We start from the raw sequence: 18,190 nt of genomic DNA on the forward strand, positions 1-18,190 counted from the left end.
GAAGTGAGCGCACTTGTGGAACTGGCGTCCTTAGCAACAGAGCGAATCACTTGCCGCCTCTGGCTCCCCTCCACTCACTGCCGGCCCCCTCCCCTGCCCCTGGAGGTCACCCTGGGTTCCAACCCCAGTGACTGGCCTGGGCAGGTTTGGAGCTTGGGGTCAATGGCATTCTGCAGGAGGGGCATTTTGTCCGCTTCTCTATCCCCACATTGTGCCTGGAAGGTTCACCCGTTTTGTGTGGGGCAGTTCTTTCCCATCACTGAGCTGTGCACCCTTCTATGCAGGAAGATCCCAGCTGTGTAAGTGGAAATGACCAGAGCAAGGATGGCAAGGCTGGTCACACCCAGGGTTGGTGACCTCGGGGTGACTGGGGAGCAGCAGTGTCTAGAGGGGACCTGCTGAACAACTCTTCCAGAGCAGAGGAAAGAAATGGACCCCGACCTTCCAAGATAACAGCCCCTGCCAAACGTCGAGCCTTGCCCCTGGTGGTCCCGGGAGACCCGTGGCTCTCAGCGTGCTCCCAGCGCTGACGGCCTTGGCCACCATCTCTCCCTCTTGGAATCTGAGAGTCTGGGCCACACAGTGACCCTGCCCACCTGAACCTGCAGTCAAATTTCCTGGGTCTGAGACCACTTGCTCTGTGACCGTGAACCAGCCCTATAACCTCTGAGCTCCTGGAGCCCCATGTCTCCCTGGCCAAGCACCACAGGCTTTGGCATCATCGACTCAATGGACATGAGTGTGAGCAAATCCCAAGAGGTAGTTGAAGGACAGGGAAGCCTGGCATGCTGCAGGCCATGGGGTCCCAAAGAGTCAGACATGACTGAGCGATTGAACAACAACAACCCATCCTCTCCCAGCAAGCTGCTCCTCCCTCACCCCTGCATCCCAAATCCCCTTCTCCCCATTCTCAGCAGAGATGAGGGTCCCCTTTCACTCAGGAGGAAACCAAGCCGGCTCTGAGGGGCCGTTCTTTGACCAGGATTTGAATCGGGTCTTAGTCTGCCTGCCAACCACTGTTCTCAGTCACGCTCACCCAGGGTGTGCACGGGAGGCTTGCACACACTTCCCTGGAGGATTCATCACTCCATGAGCAATGCAGTTACTATCTGAATACTTGCAGAAGGCCCACTGCATGCCAGGCACCAGCTCTGGGGCATTGGGGCCAGAGCCCATGTCAAAACAGGCCAGAGCCTTCTCTCACGGGCTCACAATCTGGTCGGGAAGGACATTGCAAAAATAAAATAAAACAGTGGTCAGTGCTCTGAAAAAAAAAGGGGGGGAAAGAGGAGTAGGGGCCCATGAAGTGTTGCTATTTTATGTGAGGTTATCAAGGACAGTCTCTCGGAAGAGGTGCCCTTCTCAGAAGAGAAACTTGCAGACACTGAGGGTGGGAGTTACAGGCCTGCCGGAGATGGGCCAGGTGGAACCGGCGTGCAAAGGCCCTGAGGTGCGAGTATTGGGGGAGTTCCCAGGACAGATAAGCCAACGCGGCTGGCGCGGAGGAGCCAGGAGGAGGGAGCCAGGAGGAGAGAGCCAGGAGCCAGGCACTCCACCTGTAGGGCCCTAGAGGCCACAGGGAGGACAGGGGCCAGAGTGTTCCTGAACACCTGCGTGCGTGTGGCCGCCCACGTCCCGCCACGGGAGCCCCAGGAATCCCAGAAAACGAAAGAAGAAGCGGAGCCCTCTCTGCACTCTCCCTACCCCCTCTTGCCACCTCCTCTCCCCTCTCCCCCCGCCCTCCCCCCGGGCCCTCCGCGACCGAGGCGACTTCCTCTTTCCAACCAATTTAAGTCCCAACCCCTGAGCACCCTGGAGGAGAGGGTGCCGCGCGCAGCCGAGCCATGGGGGACCACTTCATCCGCCACATTGCCCTCCTGGGCTTCGAGAAGCGCTTCGTCCCCAGCCAGCACTACGTGAGTACCGGCCGGGAGCGCCCTGCGCTGGGACAGGCCTGGGGGTGGGTGGGTGGCGCACGTGCGGGTCCCCGCACAGCCCCGGGGCTCCCTGCCCGAGGGGAGAGGGTGCAGGGTCGTGGCCGAGACTCCGGGTCCCCCGGCTTCAGGCCGCCTATCTGGGGCCGCAGTCCATGTGAGCCCTTCAGATGATGTGCGGCCCCCGCCCCTGCCCCACTCCCTGCTCTCCCCGCTGGCACGTGTCTCTGCCGGCCCTCCGCGAGGGGTCCCCGGGAAGGCGCGCTGGTGGTGATCAGTTACATCAGAGTCTGGGCCCCTCCTGTAGGGTGACACCACCGCAGGGACTCAAAGAGTCCCCCCTCCTGCCCCCGGGGAGCTGGGGAAGTGTTCGCTCAGACCCGGCCACCCCACCCATCATTATAGGGTCTCCAAGCCCAGAGGAAGAACAGAGAGGGATCCACGTTATAAACAGCATGTGGGCTGCATTCAGAGTATATGCGGAGACCTTTCGTCTTTTTTTAACTTTTAATGTTGAAATAATTTCAGATTTACAGAAATGTTGCCCTGGGAAAATGCCAATTACTCCAGTATTCCTTCATCCGCATTTTCTGTGTGTGTCTCTCTCTGTTCCCTTGTCCCTCCCTCCTTTCTCTGTAAATATATATATTCTGAATCGTTTGACAGTTATTTGGAGACGTTGTGCTTCTTTACCCGCCCAATATTACAAGTGTGTATTTCTTAAAACCAAGAACGCTCTCTTACATAACCAAAGGTGTCAAAATGAGGAAATTAACCTTGATAAAACACTGTCGTGCATCCCACAGACTGTATTAGGATTTCAGCAAGTGTCCTACTTGTCCCTCGGCAGGGACGTTTTTTCCAGGCCCAGGATCCAATCCAGGTTATCCTGTGTATTCGAGTTGCCACGTCTCTTTGGTGGTCTCTAACCTGGATTGGTCTTAATCAGTCTTGGTCCTTTTCAATTTTGACTTTTTGAAGAGATGGGACCAGTTATTTTGTAGAACGCCCCTCAATTTTGGTGTCTCTGATACCTCTTAGGGACTTTCCAATGGTTCAGCGAGTAAAGAATCCTCCTGCAATGCCGGAGACAGGTTTGATACTTCCTTAGATCTCAATGGCTTCCATGATAGCTCAGATGGTAAAGAATCTGCCTGCAATGAAAGAGACCCTGGTTTGATTCCTGGGTTGGGAAGATCTGCTGGAGAAGGGACAGGCTGCCCACTCCAGTCTTCTGGGCTTCCCGTGTGGCTCAGCTGGTAAAGAATCCACCTGCAATGTAGGAGACCTGGATTTGATCTCTGGCTTAGGAAGATCCCCTGGAGAAGGGAAAGGCTACCTACTTCAGGATTCTGTCCTGCAGAATTCCATGGACTGTATAGTCCCTGGGGTTGTGAAGAGTTGGACACAGTTGAGCGACTTTCACTTTTCACTTTAGATCCCAATAATTCAAGGACACCCCGGAAGTGACTCTCTGTTTTTCTCTTTGATCCCATCAGGCGATTTTTATTTATTCCTATATTAGTGATGTTTGATCACTAAATCCTAAGTGTGTCTTCCAAGTTTCTCTGCTGTAAAGCTCCTGTTTCCCCCTTTGTAATTCATAACTGGGCTTCCCTGGTGGCTCGGTGGTAAAGAATCCACCTGCCAATGCTGGAGATGTGGGTTTCATTCCTGGGTCTGGAAGAGATCCCCTGGAGAAGGAAATGGCAACCCATCCCAGTATTCTTGCCTGGAGAATTCCATGGGCAGAGGAGCCCGGCAGGCTGTAGTCACTGGGGTTGCAGAAGAGGTGAACAAAACTTAGTGACTACAACGAGCAACAGAATTAATAACGAACCCGTGGGGGAGGTTATGGAAAGCTATGTGAGTATCCTGTGCCTTACAGAAACTGGATGACTCTTGCTTGAATCAAATGACGATCATGATTGCCAAATAATGAGCTTTAAACTCTACTGGTCCTCCTGAGTGCATTTCCTGTGTCTTCCCTTCTTCCTGGTTTATGTCCGTATGGATCCATGGATTCAGTGGGTCAGAGTCCATTACTATTATTTCTTATTTTGATGCTCAGAATGTTCCAGATTTGGTGACTGGGAGCTCCTTCAGGTTGGCCTCTGTGCTCTTTTGGGGATATATCATGTCATTCTTTGAGCACTTTTTTTTTTTTTTTGGAGAGGGCACCAGAATCCGTTCTTATGGCACAAGGTGGTCCAGCTTAACCTGGACTCTTTCAGCCTTAGGCCTGGACTCAACTATTTCAGTAAAGAACCCTGGTTCTTTAGTGGGAGTGATATTAGAACACAAAATCTGGAAGCTAGGTGTGCTCATTGCCACCAAGGCGTCATGGCGCGTGACTGCCTTTTCAGTGGACAGACTGGGGGAAACAGCCATGTCGTATCATTCTTGCCTCTCACCGTTTTATATCTATAGCTCCTTTCTCTCACTGTGGGAACAGTGGGTCCCAAGGAGATTAGTGTATTACTCCTCTGCTCAATTCTAAAGTAAATATAAATTTGTTTCAGAGTAACTACACCCACACTGCTGTCAACAATAAACCTACTGCTAAGGTATTCAGTCACTACTCCCACGCCACTGTTAACAATAAACCTACTAACCTAATAAGTCAAAGTTAAGTTTTCTCTGCAGTTGTTTTTGTCCTTTTGGACTGAGAACAGTGACAGTGCTATAACTAAAAGCTACTTGGAGTCTTTTCCATTAAAAAAAAGTTAGATTATTACCCATTTTATATACTGTTTAGTTCATTTGGTTTTGTTTGTTTTCCACTTTAAAGTTAAAAAATCCTTGTTGGTTCAACTTTATTTCTAAATATGTAAAATATTAGCAAGTTCACCCATTTAAAGTGCAGTGTGGTTTTTGGTATATTATAAGTTGTCCAGCTCTCACAACTATCTAATTTTGTAGAGTATTTTAATCTTCCCTAGTGGGTAGCTATTCTTTTGATTCCCCAATATTTTATTCTGAGAAACTTCAAATACGGAGAGAAATTGAAAAAATTTTGCAGCAGAACAAAACCAAAAAATCTAACCAGTCATATGCTCACTAACTAGATTCTTCCATTAATGTTACCTGTAGCACTTGTTTTATGATGCCAACCATCCATCCACCCATCAGTCTATCTTATTTTTGATCCACTTCAAGGCAAAGCACAAATATCAGTACACTTTGCCCTGAATATTTCAGCAGGCATATCACAGCCAGAGTTAAGCATTTGCTTATAGTTTTTTCTCTTTTGATGTAAAATTTGTGTAGAATGAAACCCACAAATCTTAGAGATACATTTACTGAGTTTTGACCCTGAGAGTCCCTACAGAACCCAAACTCTCATCGAAATGCTGACCGTGACCTTCACTCCATCTCATGTTCCAGTCATTCCTTCCCAGCCCCTAGAAGCAACTATTAAAGGTGTCTTTTTCCACCTTGAATTAGTTGAGGTCACTCTAGAATGTCACAGATGTGGAACGGTATGTAGCCTTTCATGCCTGACTTCTTGTATTCAGCACTGTGCTTTTAAGATTCATCCACGTGGTTGCAAATATCAGTTGTCTGCTCTTTTGTGTGGCTGAGTGGTGTTCTCTTAACTGTGTCTACAGGCTTATTTTTCCGTATTGAGTTTTTGTATGTTTGTTTTATATAATGTTTTTTTTGGATATTGGAGAAGGAAATGGCAACCCACTCCAGTATTCTTGCCTGAAAAATCCCATGGACACAGGAGCCTGGTGGGCTACAATCCATGGGGTCTCAAGAGTCGTACACGACTTAGAGACTAAACCACCACAGTTCTTATGCCATGTGATTAACTTATGTGAATTGCATAATTCAGTGGTTTTCAGTACATTCACAGAGTTGCACAATCATCACTATAATCTGTTATTTTTCATCACCCCAAAGAAATCCTTTTCCCAGTCAAGCCTCGGGCCCTCTACCCTGACCCCGCCCAGCCACTGGCAACCACAAATCTACTTTCTGTTTCGATAGATCTGTCTCTTCTGGACATCTCTTTCTTTTCTTTTCTTTTTTATTTTGTGGCTGTGCCCTTGGCTTGTGGGATCTCAGTTCCCTGACCTAGGACTGAACCTGGGCCGTCAACAGTAAAAGTGCAGAGTCCCAGCCTCTGGATCACCAGGGAACTCCCTGGACATTTCATATAAATCCAGCCACACAACATCTTACTGTGTTGTGTTGCGTTTTGTTATTTGAGCCCAGCCCTTTCTGTGTCTTACCTCCTGTTAACTCTCACAGCAGCCCTAGTGGTGAGGTCCTGCTTTTACCTCTAGTTTACGGAGAGAAATTTGAGTTAATTTGAGAGAGTTAATTTGCCCTGGGGTCCATGAACTTGGTGCTCTTTCTATGGCCCAGGTAACCCCGAATAGCACTCTCCCTCCCACCCCCCAGTCCTGTGGGTTTCCACCGTGGGTGGGGGCTGCCCAGATGCGTGCTTGAACAAGGTCCCCTGCTTCTGCCTCCCCGCTAGGTCTATATGTTCCTGGTGAAATGGCACGACCTGTCTGAGAAGGTGGTCTATCGGCGCTTCACCGAGATCTACGAATTCCACGTGAGTGCCCTGTGTGTGGGTCGGGGGTAAGGGGAGACACCACGCCCAGCCCCAGCTCTGCCTTCGGGGAGGCAAACTTGGAAACCCCCTCCCCTCCCAGCCCACAGTTAAGGGGGCATTTTTTTTTTTAAATTGAGGTATAGTTGACTTACAGTGTTGTCGGCCTTATATTTTTTTAATTTAAAGAAAACATTTCAGGTGATTTTTATTGTGAAAATATACGTAACATACACTTACCATTTCACCTGTTTTAAGTGTACAAGCCAGTGGCATGAAGCGTGTTCGCTATGTCACCCTACATCACCACCATCCATTTCTAAACAGTCTCATCTTCCCAAACCAAGACTCTGCACCCACTGCGCACGAACTCAAGGGGGCTGTCTCAAGGGTCCCCCGGCTTGCTCTGTCCCCGCAGGGGTCATCCCAGGCGCTTGCTCTTTGACTCACAGTCCCTGGCCTGATGAAGACCCTGGCGGACCGGAAGGAGGGTGGATAATCCTGATACCCATGGAACCTGGTCTTCTTGCTTTGTGGGAGCCTGTTATCACCAGGGTTTACATGGGAGAATCCCCCAGTGTTCCCAGCACCAGAGGCTGTTTGGACAAAACTGGGAGGAGGTTATGGGGGGGTCATGGTGTGTGGAGCTTGGCTGCTGGGTCCTGGTCTAAGACAGGTCAGAGGAATGGAGGGACCACAAAAGCACTTCTCTTATTTGAATTATTTAAAGTGAAATGCAGATAAATGTGAAGAAAAACTATATCCAGCCTTTACACCAGCACCTGGAATCACAGCTGATGTCACTGGGCTGTTTGCACAAGACTTTTAAATAAAAGGATGGGGCTGCTCAAGAGGGAGGGGATATATATATTTAAATATATACATATAATTCTGGGCTTCCCTGGTAGCTCAGATGGTGAAGAATCCGCCTGCAATGCAGGAGACCTGGTTTGACTCCTGGGTTGGGAAGATCCCCCGGAGAAGGGATAGGCTACTCATTCCACTATTCTTGGGCTTCCCTGGTGGCTAAGTCAGTAAAGAATCTGCCTGCATTGGAGGGACAAAAAAAAAAAAGAATCTGCCTGCAATACAGGAGACTGTGGTTCGATCCCTGGGTTGGGAAGATCCCCTGGTGAAGGAAATGGCAACCCACTCCAGTAGTCTTGTCTGAAGAATCCCCAGGGACAGAGGAGGCTGGAGGCCTGCAGTTCATGGGGTTGCAAAGAGTCGGACCTGACTGAGCGACTAAGCACACACAGTTCATATATAATTATGACTGATTCATGTTGTGCAGCAGAAACCTACTCGATATTGTAAAGCAATTATCCTCCAATCAAAATTACAAAAGGAGTGGAAGCCTCCCTTCATCTCATAGCCCATATTAGCTCCTACCCTACGTGGCCACACACACACACACACACACACACACACACACACACACACACACACAAAGCCTAGGAACAACATACAGTCGGGTGGAGCACGCACTTTCCGAGGTGTAGGTGAATGCCATCAGCGTGCATTTTGCCTGTTTCTCAATCTTATTACCGTCACTGGGTTACAATTTTGAGACCAGTCCATGATGATACATCGTGGGGCTTCATCTCACCTATTTAAACTGCTTTATTGGAGAAGGCAATAGCACCCCACTCCAGTACTCTTGCCTGGAAAAACCCGTGGATGGAGGAGCCTGGTGGGCTGCAGTCCATGGGGTCGCTGAGGGTCGGACACAACTGAGTGACTTCACTTTCACTTTTCACTTTCATGCATTGGAGAAGGAAATGGCAACCCACTCCGGTATTCTTGCCTGGAGGGTCCCAGGGACGGGGGAGCCTGGTGGGCTGCCGTCTATGGAGTCGCACAGAGTCGGACACGACTGAAGTGAATTAGCATAGGATTGTAGGATTAGCAACTCCCCCTTGCTTTTTTTTTTTTTTTAACTTTTTGGCCATGCCACGTGGCATGCACGATCTTAGTTCTCTGTTGGGGGATTCAACCCATGTTCCTGGTAGTGGAAGCATGGAGTCTTAACCACTGGACTGCCATTGAAATCCCAGGATAGGCCCCTTTTATTACCTGGTGGACTCATTCATTCATCCAACCACTATTTATTGAGCACCTACTAAGTGTCAGGCACATTCTTCTTGATTAGTAGGCAATACTGCTGAAAGGTATAAGAAACAGGTGCAAATCCTTGCCTGCCCTTGTAAACCTTATGTTCCAGTGGAGAAGTCAGGATAACAGACGAGAAAAAACAAACAAAATAAGTAATTTCTATAGCATGTTAGATGGTCCTTAGAAGGAGCAAAATAGAGCAGGGAAGGGGGGTGGGAAGGATGGGAGAAGGAGGGACAATTGTCAGGAAGGAGGCCTTGTGAGGGGGAGATAGCTGAGCAAGGACTTGAAGAAGGAGAAAGAGGGAGAGAGTGAGAGAATGAGCTATTGATCTGCATGGGGGGGGGGGAGGGAAGAATGGGGATAACACATGCAAAGGCCCTGGGGCAGGAGTGGGCTTGGAGCTTCCAAGGGCTGCTGGGGCGGAGGGAACAGGGGGAGAGTGGTGGCAGGAGAAGTTTGAGCAAGGCAGGCAGAGACAGGTCACGTGGCACCGCGTGGAATAACTCACCCTTTGTTTCCATTCTGAGTGAGCTGAGAGGTAGGGAGCGTTCTGAGGGAGGGAGGGAGGGAGCGGAGGAGAGACAGGATCCAACCTGGGTTTTAAGAGGAGGCCTCTGGATGGTGGATTGAGGACAGACCAGGAGAGAGGGGGCAGTGACCTAAGAAGGTTGTAATAATCAAACCAGGCAGAAGCAGGCATAGTGAGAAGGATCCGATTCTGAACAGATTTGGGGAGCTGAGCCGAAAGGATTGGCTGGTGGGTTGATGTGAGGCAGGAGAGAAAGAAGAACCCAGGATGCCACCAGAAGCTTCTTGTTGTTCAGTTGCAAAGTTGCGTCCGACTCTTTGGACTGCAGCTTCTAGCCCCAGCTATTGGAAAGTGTTTAGGTTGTGTCCAATTCTGTGCCTTTACAGTGCTCTAATAAAACAGATTCCTCCGTATCTGCTTCTCTGTCCAGAAAATCTTAAAGGAGATGTTTCCTATTGAGGCGGGGGACATCAACCCAGAGAACAGGATCATCCCACACCTGCCAGGTGAGGAGTGGGGCTGAGTCAGCTGGGTGGGCTCCCCTGCCCCGGATCCCCTTGTCTGCCCTCTGACTGTCCCCTCCACTCCCACCGTCTCCGGACTTGACCTTGCAAGTATGCTCACTGGTCCTCTGGTGTCCTTCCCTGGTCCCACCAGCCCCGCGGTGGTTTGATGGGCAGCGGGTGGCCGAGAGCCGCCAGGGCACTCTTACCGAGTACTGCAGCGCACTCATGAGCCTGCCTGTCAAGATCTCCCGCTGCCCGCACCTCCTCAACTTCTTCAAGGTGCGCCCCGACGACCTCAAGCTCCCCACAGACAGCCAGTGAGTGGTGGGAGAGGGAAGGGGTGGTTGGCTCAACCTGGAGAGGGCAGGGATTTCCCCATGTTCCACAGGAAGAGCCTGAGGATCAGAGAGGGCAAGCGACCTGCCCAAAGTCACACAGCGAGAAAGTGAAGGAAGACACCCCCAGCATCCCAGCCAGGCTTCTACCTGCATCCTCTGAGCCTCAGGATGCTGGGGGTGGGGTGGAGGAGGCACTCCGGGCTGGGGGTCCTAGGTCCTCAGTCTTTGTCCTATCTCTGCCTGGCCATGGGACCTGGAGCCTTCTGACAGCAGCTTCCCCAACTGTGACCCAGTGTTGAGGCCCAGATGCAGTAGTGGGTGCCTGGGAGAGTGCTTATAAACTGGGAAGTGAGGAGCCCCTGAGAGGATATGGGGCTTGGTGGCCTCTGTTCATTCCTGAGCGTGTCTCAAGCCCCTCCTCTCCTTTGCCACCTCATTTTCTGTCTGCCCTCGCCCTAGGGGTCTCCTGGACACAGGGCCCTGCATGAACGGCATCAGAGAAGCTGAGTGAGATCTCAGGGGAATGTGCTGCAGAAGGTCCCTCTCTCTGTCCTCGCTGGTACTGAGTGCCAGGGGACACCTGGAGGACAGGGTTTGCCATAGACAGACAGCAGCACTCCAGCTAGTGATTATGGACCCCTGAACACAACCCTGGTCCCAGGCAGGGCAGCTCCCCTCGGCCCCTGAGGGACAAGGCACCCACCCCCGTTGGCTTCTCTCTCGAGGCTCCAGCAGAAGGGAGCTGGGCTACAAGCCTTCTCCTCTGGGTCTGCAGGAAGCTGGGCAACCCCCTCAGGCTCTGAACAGCTCCTTCTTTCTTCAAAGCCCCTTCCTCCCAGTCCAGCCACTACCTTCTCTCTGCGGCGGCCCCCATTTCCCACGTTCTTTTTGGGAACTGTCTTGGGAAGTTCTTCTGTAGGTCTGTTCTGAGCATCCCAGGGGGAAGCCCAGTGGTCTAACCCAGACTGTTCTCTGCTGCAGGGTGAAAAAGCCAGAGACATACCTGATGCCCAAAGACGGCAAGAGCAACGCTGCGGGTAAGAGGCTGGGGGCAGCCCTGTGGGGTCACCCTCAGGGACTGCTGACACGACCGGGGACCCTGAGCTTGGGGTATGCAGGGAAAAGAGCAGGAGATGAGAATAGCTGTGAAGGATCTTGGCGGCTGCACTAAAGAGTTGGGGTCTTGGGACTTCCCTGGTGTCCAGTGGCTAAGACTCTGCACTTCCAATGCAGGGAGAGTGGGTTAGAACCCTGGTTGGTGCACTAAGATCCCACATGCTGTGGAGCATGGCTAAAAAGTTTAAAAAAAATAGTTGGAGTTTTGGGAGCTCACTTCTGTGGCTGCAGTGCCAAGCACAGACCCTGGCTTCCGACAGCCAGGAAATGTTCTGGCTGAATGAATGATCAGATTTGGGAGCAAAAGTGGCCTTTAGTGGCCCCAAATACACTCAGATTCTAAGGTACTGGGGATTAGCACTTCAATATATGAATTTGGTGGTAGGGGTGGATACAAGTCAGTGCTTAACAGGCAGCTGCAGCATCACCTGGGGGCCGGTTAGAAATACAGACCCTCAGGTCCTACCCGAGACCTATGGAATCAGTGCTTGTGTTTCAGCCAGATCCCTGAGTGATTTGTTTGCACGCTAAAGGGTTTTTAAAAATATGTATTTATTTATTTGGCAGCACAGTAGAGGCATGCAAACTCTTAGTTGCAGCGTGTGGGATCTAGTGCCCTGATCAGGGATCAAACCCAGGGACCTTGCATTGAGAGCATGGACTGTTAGCCACAGGACCACAAGGAAAGTCCCCTGTGCACATTAATGCTGAGAAAGGCTGCTTGCAAACCTCATCAAATGAGAGAGAGCGTGTGTAAAGTGTGCGGCTGGTGTCTGGCACACAGAAGGTGCTGAATAGGTGCAGGGCTGCGAAGCCTAGCTTGTCTCCGCTGCTTTCCAGTACACAGGGCGTGTCCACCCCCGGCCTGTCTGGAGCTGGGTGGGGACAGGACATAAGTTCCTGTCCTAGCGATCCACGCAGGGCCAGCAGGGGAGAGCCGGGAGGAGGCGCCCACCGTGCCCACTCACCCTGCCCTCTCTCTGCCCAGACATCACGGGCCCCATCATCCTGCAGACGTACCGCGCCATCGCTGACTACGAGAAGGGCTCGAGCTCACAGATGGCGCTGGCCACGGGTGACGTGGTGGAAGTCGTGGAGAAGAACGAGAGCGGTCAGCCTCCTCACCCCGCCTGGACCTCCCTCCCCTGGTGCCCGGGCCCTGGGCCACAAGCCCCCACCAAGGCTCTGCCCGCCCGGAGAGCAGCCCTGGGCCTCGTCCCCGCCTGGCCCACAGCGGGGCTCGGGCTCCTTCAGGGGCCCTGACTGTCCTCCCCACACTGGGCGGAGCGGGGGTAGGGGGTGGGGCGGGGGGCATCGCCTTCTCTCTGAGAGTGCGCCCCCTGGCGGCTCTGGGGATCTGCACACATTCCGGGCGAGAAGGAGCATCTCTGCGGGATACAGCCGGGTGGGCAGGCGAACTTCTCATCACACCTATGAAGTGGCTTCTGAGCTGTAGTTCTGTGGTTCTCTGTGTGCCGGTGTGTGTAATTTTGGCATGGAATGTGGTGAAGGTGACAGGCTTCCCAGGTGGCGCAATGGTAAAGAATCTGCCTGCCAATAGAGGAGATGCAAGAGCTGCGGGTTCAATCCCTGGGCCGGGAAGATCCCCTGGAGTAGGAATTGGCAACCCGCTCCAGTATTCTTGCCTGGAAAATTCCATGGGTGGAGGAGCCTGGCAGGCTACAGCCCAGGGGGTCGCAAAGGGTCGGACACCACTGAGCGACTGAACACACACAAATCAGTCTGAATGCGAGTGTTGGATGTCTGCGTGTCTGTGTCTGACTGTCCTCACCCCTCCCCACCCGGTGATGGCTGAGGGAGGCTCCCAGACCCACCCAGGCTTACTGCCCCATATCCCTGGCACAGGCTGGTGGTTCTGCCAAATGAAGACAAAGCGTGGCTGGGTCCCAGCGTCCTACTTGGAGCCTCTGGACAGTCCTGATGAAGCCGAGGACCCAGAACCCAACTATGCAGGTACCTGCTGCCCTCCCCAGCTGCAGGGATGGGAGGAGGGGCAGGAGGGGCTCAGGAATATTGAGGAGCCAGAGTGACTGCTTTGGGGTCAGACATGACTGAGGGCTTGGGCAGAGATGGAGGCAGGGCTGACACCCCCGAGTCTAGGTTGGGGCAGGAGGTGGTGCCTTTGGTCAGGACGGGGGACCCAGGAGGTAGAATAGAGGAGAGAGGGTGATGAGGTCAATCCTGGATATGTGGTAGCTGCCAGCCTGGGACTGGGTCCAGTGGGAAGCGATACCGTGAGCCAACCTGAGGCTCAGGAAGGAGGGCTGCCTGGAGGTGGGGGTATCGTGGCTGACTAGAATGGGAAAATGGGTAGCCGCTGGGTTGGAGGGGGCCCATGTGGGGTGTGATTAAAAAAGTTTTGGCTGCCCATATCTTCAAATATTAATAGAAAGAGTTTACAATTTTATGTGGATTTGTGGCTTCTCTTTAAAAACTGGGCAAGACGTGTACACAGGGGTGGCAGCCCCACATGTGAACAGTGGGCTGGAGTGATGGCTCAAGTGCCACTGGACGGGTATTCTTCCTCCCCACTTCCTGTCTGGCCACTCCTTGTGTGCAGGTGGCTGGCCAGGTCTCTGGGGTCATGGGAGCTCCTGGCCTCTGGTGTGGATGGCAGTGAGTGGGAGTGGGCGAGCTCCCCTTTATAGAGCTGGCAGAGGACAGAAGTCCAGGAGGAGTGGGAGAACTGGAGGAGATGGTGTCCTGAGCTCCAGCTGGGGGAAGCCCCAGGCCCAGAGAGGAGGGTAAGGGTGGGGAGCCATGTGCTGGGCGGACCTCCTCACTATGCCCCTCCCCCTCCAGGTGAGCCCTACGTCACCATCAAAGCCTACACTGCTGTACTGGAGGACGAGATGTCCCTGCAGGAGGGTGAAACCATTGAGGTCATTCACAAGCTCCTGGATGGCTGGTGGGTCATCAGGTAGGAGAGTCGTGCCCTCCCTCTCTCCCTCCCACTGCACCTGTCCTGAGAGTCAGCCTGGCCCAAGGTTGGACCTGTGCGGGCTCAGTGCTGACCTGACTGTAACTCTGGGTAGGACACGCCACTGCCTCTCTCTGGGCTGTTTCCATTTTGGAAGCAGACTGCTTCCATCCCAGCCTGCTTGTATCGCAGGGTTCGGTGTCCTTGTCTGAGTGGGCACTTCTTTCCTTTGTGACTTGGAGTCACGTCCCCCGACCAGTTCATATATTCATTCTCCAGCAACACAATTAATTGTATTAATATTTTTTAAAAAACACAATACCATTTTATAAAGATTTATTTGTTACTTTTGGCTGCTCTGGGTCTCTGTTGGGGCACGCAGGCTTTCTGTAGCTGCGGTGAGCCAGGGCTACTCTTTGTTGCGGTGTACGGGCTTCTCCTTGCGGTGGCTTCTTGTTGCAGAGCCCGGGTTCCAGGTGCTCAGGCATTAGCAGTGCTTTAGTGGTGGATCAGGGATAGAACTCGTGTCCCCTGCATTGGCAGGTAGAGTCTTAACCACTAGACCACCAGAAGAAGTCCCTGAATGAATTATTATATTTGACGGCTGCTGGAGCAGACCCTGTCATCCCTTTTCCTCTTAAATCCGTCATTGTAATTTTCATCTGTTCATTCCTTCAAATGAATGTAAGAATACTAGTTTTTCCTGATGCTGGGGAAAGCAGAGTCCTGGGGTCTTACACATGATTGCCAAGCCTGGAGTCACAGCGCCCATCCGTGACTCCCATGAGCTTGTGGCCACAATACCCCTCATAGGCGTGGCCCTCCACTGAAGACTTTGAGACAGGATTTCTCCAACTTTTTTTATTTTAATTGGTGAAAGTTGTTTTACAATGTTGTGTTAGTTTCTGCTGCACAGCAAAGTGAATTAGTTTTAAAAACTCAGATTCAGTGAACCCCCATCATGCACTCCTGAGGCATTTGTGATTCTCCCACCAGCCAAGCAGAATGAGTCTTACTGAGTTAAGTCTGTAGCATACAAAAACTACTTTTTTTTTTTTTTACTCCCAAACATAGTAGTAAGAATGGGAAGAAAAATCTTCTCAACAAATGGTGCAGGAACAACTGGATATCCCTGGGAGGGGTGGTGAGAAATGAACCTTGACCCTGCCTCACACCATACACCTTTATTTGGGATGGATCGCAGGTTTTACCACGCACAAAACCCCAAACTAAGAAGTTTTTGGAAGAAAGCGTAAGGGAACTTGTCGACTTGGAAGTGGGCAAAGATTTCTTAGGACACAGGAGACCATCACCTTATATAAGAGAAAAAACTGACAAATACAAGATTGCAGAGGTTTCATAGCAAACACCTGTCCCAGGAGAGCTGGATCTGCTAATTTGCGCTCCTCTTCTCAGCGTCACAACTAGGAAGGCCTGTGTCACACCCATGAGGAAACTGAGGCACACAGGTGCAGGGGCTGGTGTTGGCTGCTGTGTTTGCAACCTCCCAGCTGCCTTGACCTCAGATGACCCTAAGGGACCCTTGACCCCCCTATCTGAGGCTCCACCCCCCGCCGCGACTGCCCAGACCTCAGGGGCTGCCTCTGTTACAGGAAAGAAGAAGTCACAGGTTACTTTCCATCCATGTACCTGCAGAAGGCAGGGCAGGACATAGTCCAGGCCCAAAGCCAGATCAAGAGCCGGGGGGCGCCGCCCCGCAGGTGAGCAAGGGTCCCAGGGGCAGTGGGGGCAGGCTGGGCGGGCTGAGGAGGGTGTACCACGGCTTCCCTCTGTGGTCCAGGCCCTAGGCTGACAGTGCTAGGGCGGGGGAGACGGGGTGCCAGCCCTCTCTCCGAGCGAAGGCTGGAGTGCCCTCCTACACTGTGGGGCCGGCACAAGGGCAGCAGGGAAGCAGGGTTGTGAGATGGAAGTGGGGGCACCGATGCCCACCGTCCTTGGGATGGCTCCTGAGGGTTGGGGCAGGCCGGAGGGCTTCCAGTAGAGGGGGTAGGCTGAAGGCCGGCGGGGAAAGGCGGGTGAGAAAAGGGCCTGGGCTCTGAGTCAGGGCAGGGGGTCCGTGTCGGGGAGGGGCAGTGGCCTTCATGCCTATCGGGGCTGGGCAGGACTCCCTCCACCGACTGCTCTTCCTCGGCCTAGTCGTTGGACCCCAGGGTTGGCTATGAGTCCCCTCGGGTAGGGCTGCGGCAAGGGTGCGTACGCGGGGCGCTAACCGAAGTCCCGCATCCTGCTGGATCCAGGTCGTCCATCCGCAACGCTCACAGCATCCACCAGCGGTCACGGAAGCGCCTCAGCCAGGACACCTATCGGCGCAACAGCGTCCGTTTTATGCAGCAGCGCCGCCACCAGCGGCTCGGGCCTCAGAGCTCCCGGAGCGCCCAGAGTGAGTTCGGGCCGGGGGCTGGGGGCGGGACCGGGCGATGGAGGCGGGGCCTGGGGCGGGATCGGGCGATGGAGGCGGAGCTGTGTGATGGAGGCGGGGTCTGGGGCGGGGCCGGGCGGTGGAGGCGGGGCCATGAGTGTGGGGCCCGAAAAGTGAAGCGAGGCGGGGCCGAGCAGGCGAGGCCGAGCAGGTGGGGCGGGCCTCACCTGGTGCTGTCCATCCGCAGAGGAGCAGCAGCAACCCAAGACCGAGCGCCCCAAGCCGCAGCCGGCCGTGCCCCCCAGGCCCAGCGCAGACGTCATCCTGCACCGCTGCAGCGAGAGCACCAAGCGGAAGCTGGCCTCCGCCGTCTGAGGCCGCCCCCACGTGATGCTCTCCCCAGCCCCAGCCCCTAAACCTGTATATACGTGTATAGAGCCTGAGTTAGCAGCCCCTGGCCCCGCCCACCCAGCTGTTCGATACCCTTAATAAACGTTGCTTGGAGGGAACTGATGCTTTGAAAAGTTGCACCGCGGGTAACACCCTTGATATTTCTAGACTTAGGACTGGAGGCTGTGAGCTCTGTTGGGGAAGTTGCAAGAACTTTTCTGGCCTTGGCCAAGGCCAAGTTTGCACAAGGCCAAGTGTAAGAGGAAGCGCCAGCCTGGACAGACTGCCTGCTTGAACTCGGGCCTCACTGCAGAAGAGTCCTGAAGAAGAGTGGACACAGCTGGGGCGGGGCGGGGTAGAAGGGGTGGGGGTGGGGGTCAGGGCTGTAGTTGACCTTTTGTGTACACTTTGAATGCCAAAATAATTGTAATTTAGGTTTAGGGAGACACACATTAGATGTAAAGGTATACCATAAACTGAAAGGGAAGAAATGGAAAAAGACATTCATGCAAATAGGAACTTAAAAGACTGCTGGAGTAGCTATACTTAGAGAAAACAGACTTTGTAACAAAGACTGTAATAAGAGACAAAGGCATCCTATAACAATAAAGGGGTCAATCCAATAAGAGGATTTAACATTTGTAAATATTTATGCACCCAACATAGGAGCACTAACATATACAAAGCAAATATTAACAGACCTAAAGGGTGTTCCCTGGTGGCTCAGACGGTAAAGGGTCTGCCTACAATGCAGGAGACCCAGGTTCAATCCCTGGGTCGGGAAGATCCCCTGGAGAAGGAAATGGCAACCCACTCCACTATTCTTGCCTGGAAAACCCCATGGACCGAGAAGCCTGGTAGGCTACAGGCCATGGGGTCGCAAAAGAGTCAGACACGACTTCACTTTCACTTTCAAAGGGAGAAACAGACAATACAATAATAGGAAAGGACTTTAATACACTCTGTTTACATTATGGGACAGGTCATTGACCCAGAAAATCAGTGAATGTTTTCCAAGATAAATCATATATTGGACTGTAAAACAAATTTTAACAAATATAAGAGGATTGAAGTCATATTAAACATTTTTTTCAGTCATGGTGGTGTGACACTAGAAATTAATTACACGAAGAAAACTGGAAGACTCACAAATGTGGAGATTAAACAAGTTACAGATGACCAATGAGTCAAAGAAAAAATCAAAAGAGAAACAAAAACACCTTGAGACAAATGAAAACGGAAGTGAAACATACCGAAATTTATGAAATGCAGTAAAAGCAGTTCTGAGAGGGAAGTTCTTAGCAATAAATGCTTACCTCAAGAAACAAGAAAAGTCTCAAACAACCTAACTGTACGCCCCAAGGAACT

At 52.3% G+C, this 18,190-nt stretch overlaps 1 protein-coding gene across 1 annotated transcript; it reads left to right on the plus strand.

The window, feature by feature from the left end:
* Window positions 1-1,826: 1,826 nt before the first annotated feature.
* Window positions 1,827-16,807, plus strand: NCF1 (neutrophil cytosolic factor 1). The gene is made up of 11 exons (XM_052654769.1): window positions 1,827-1,916; window positions 6,427-6,507; window positions 9,582-9,657; window positions 9,809-9,974; window positions 10,977-11,032; window positions 12,100-12,222; window positions 12,978-13,085; window positions 13,935-14,052; window positions 15,666-15,773; window positions 16,311-16,453; window positions 16,680-16,807. The coding sequence occupies exons 1-11, from the start codon at window positions 1,845-1,847 to the stop codon at window positions 16,805-16,807; spliced, it is 1,179 nt and encodes a 392-aa protein (XP_052510729.1). The 5' UTR covers window positions 1,827-1,844.
* The last annotated feature ends 1,383 nt before the right edge of the window (window positions 16,808-18,190 follow it).

This window comes from Budorcas taxicolor, chromosome 2 (genome assembly GCF_023091745.1).
Source record: "Budorcas taxicolor isolate Tak-1 chromosome 2, Takin1.1, whole genome shotgun sequence".
Lineage (NCBI taxonomy): Eukaryota > Metazoa > Chordata > Mammalia > Artiodactyla > Bovidae > Budorcas > Budorcas taxicolor.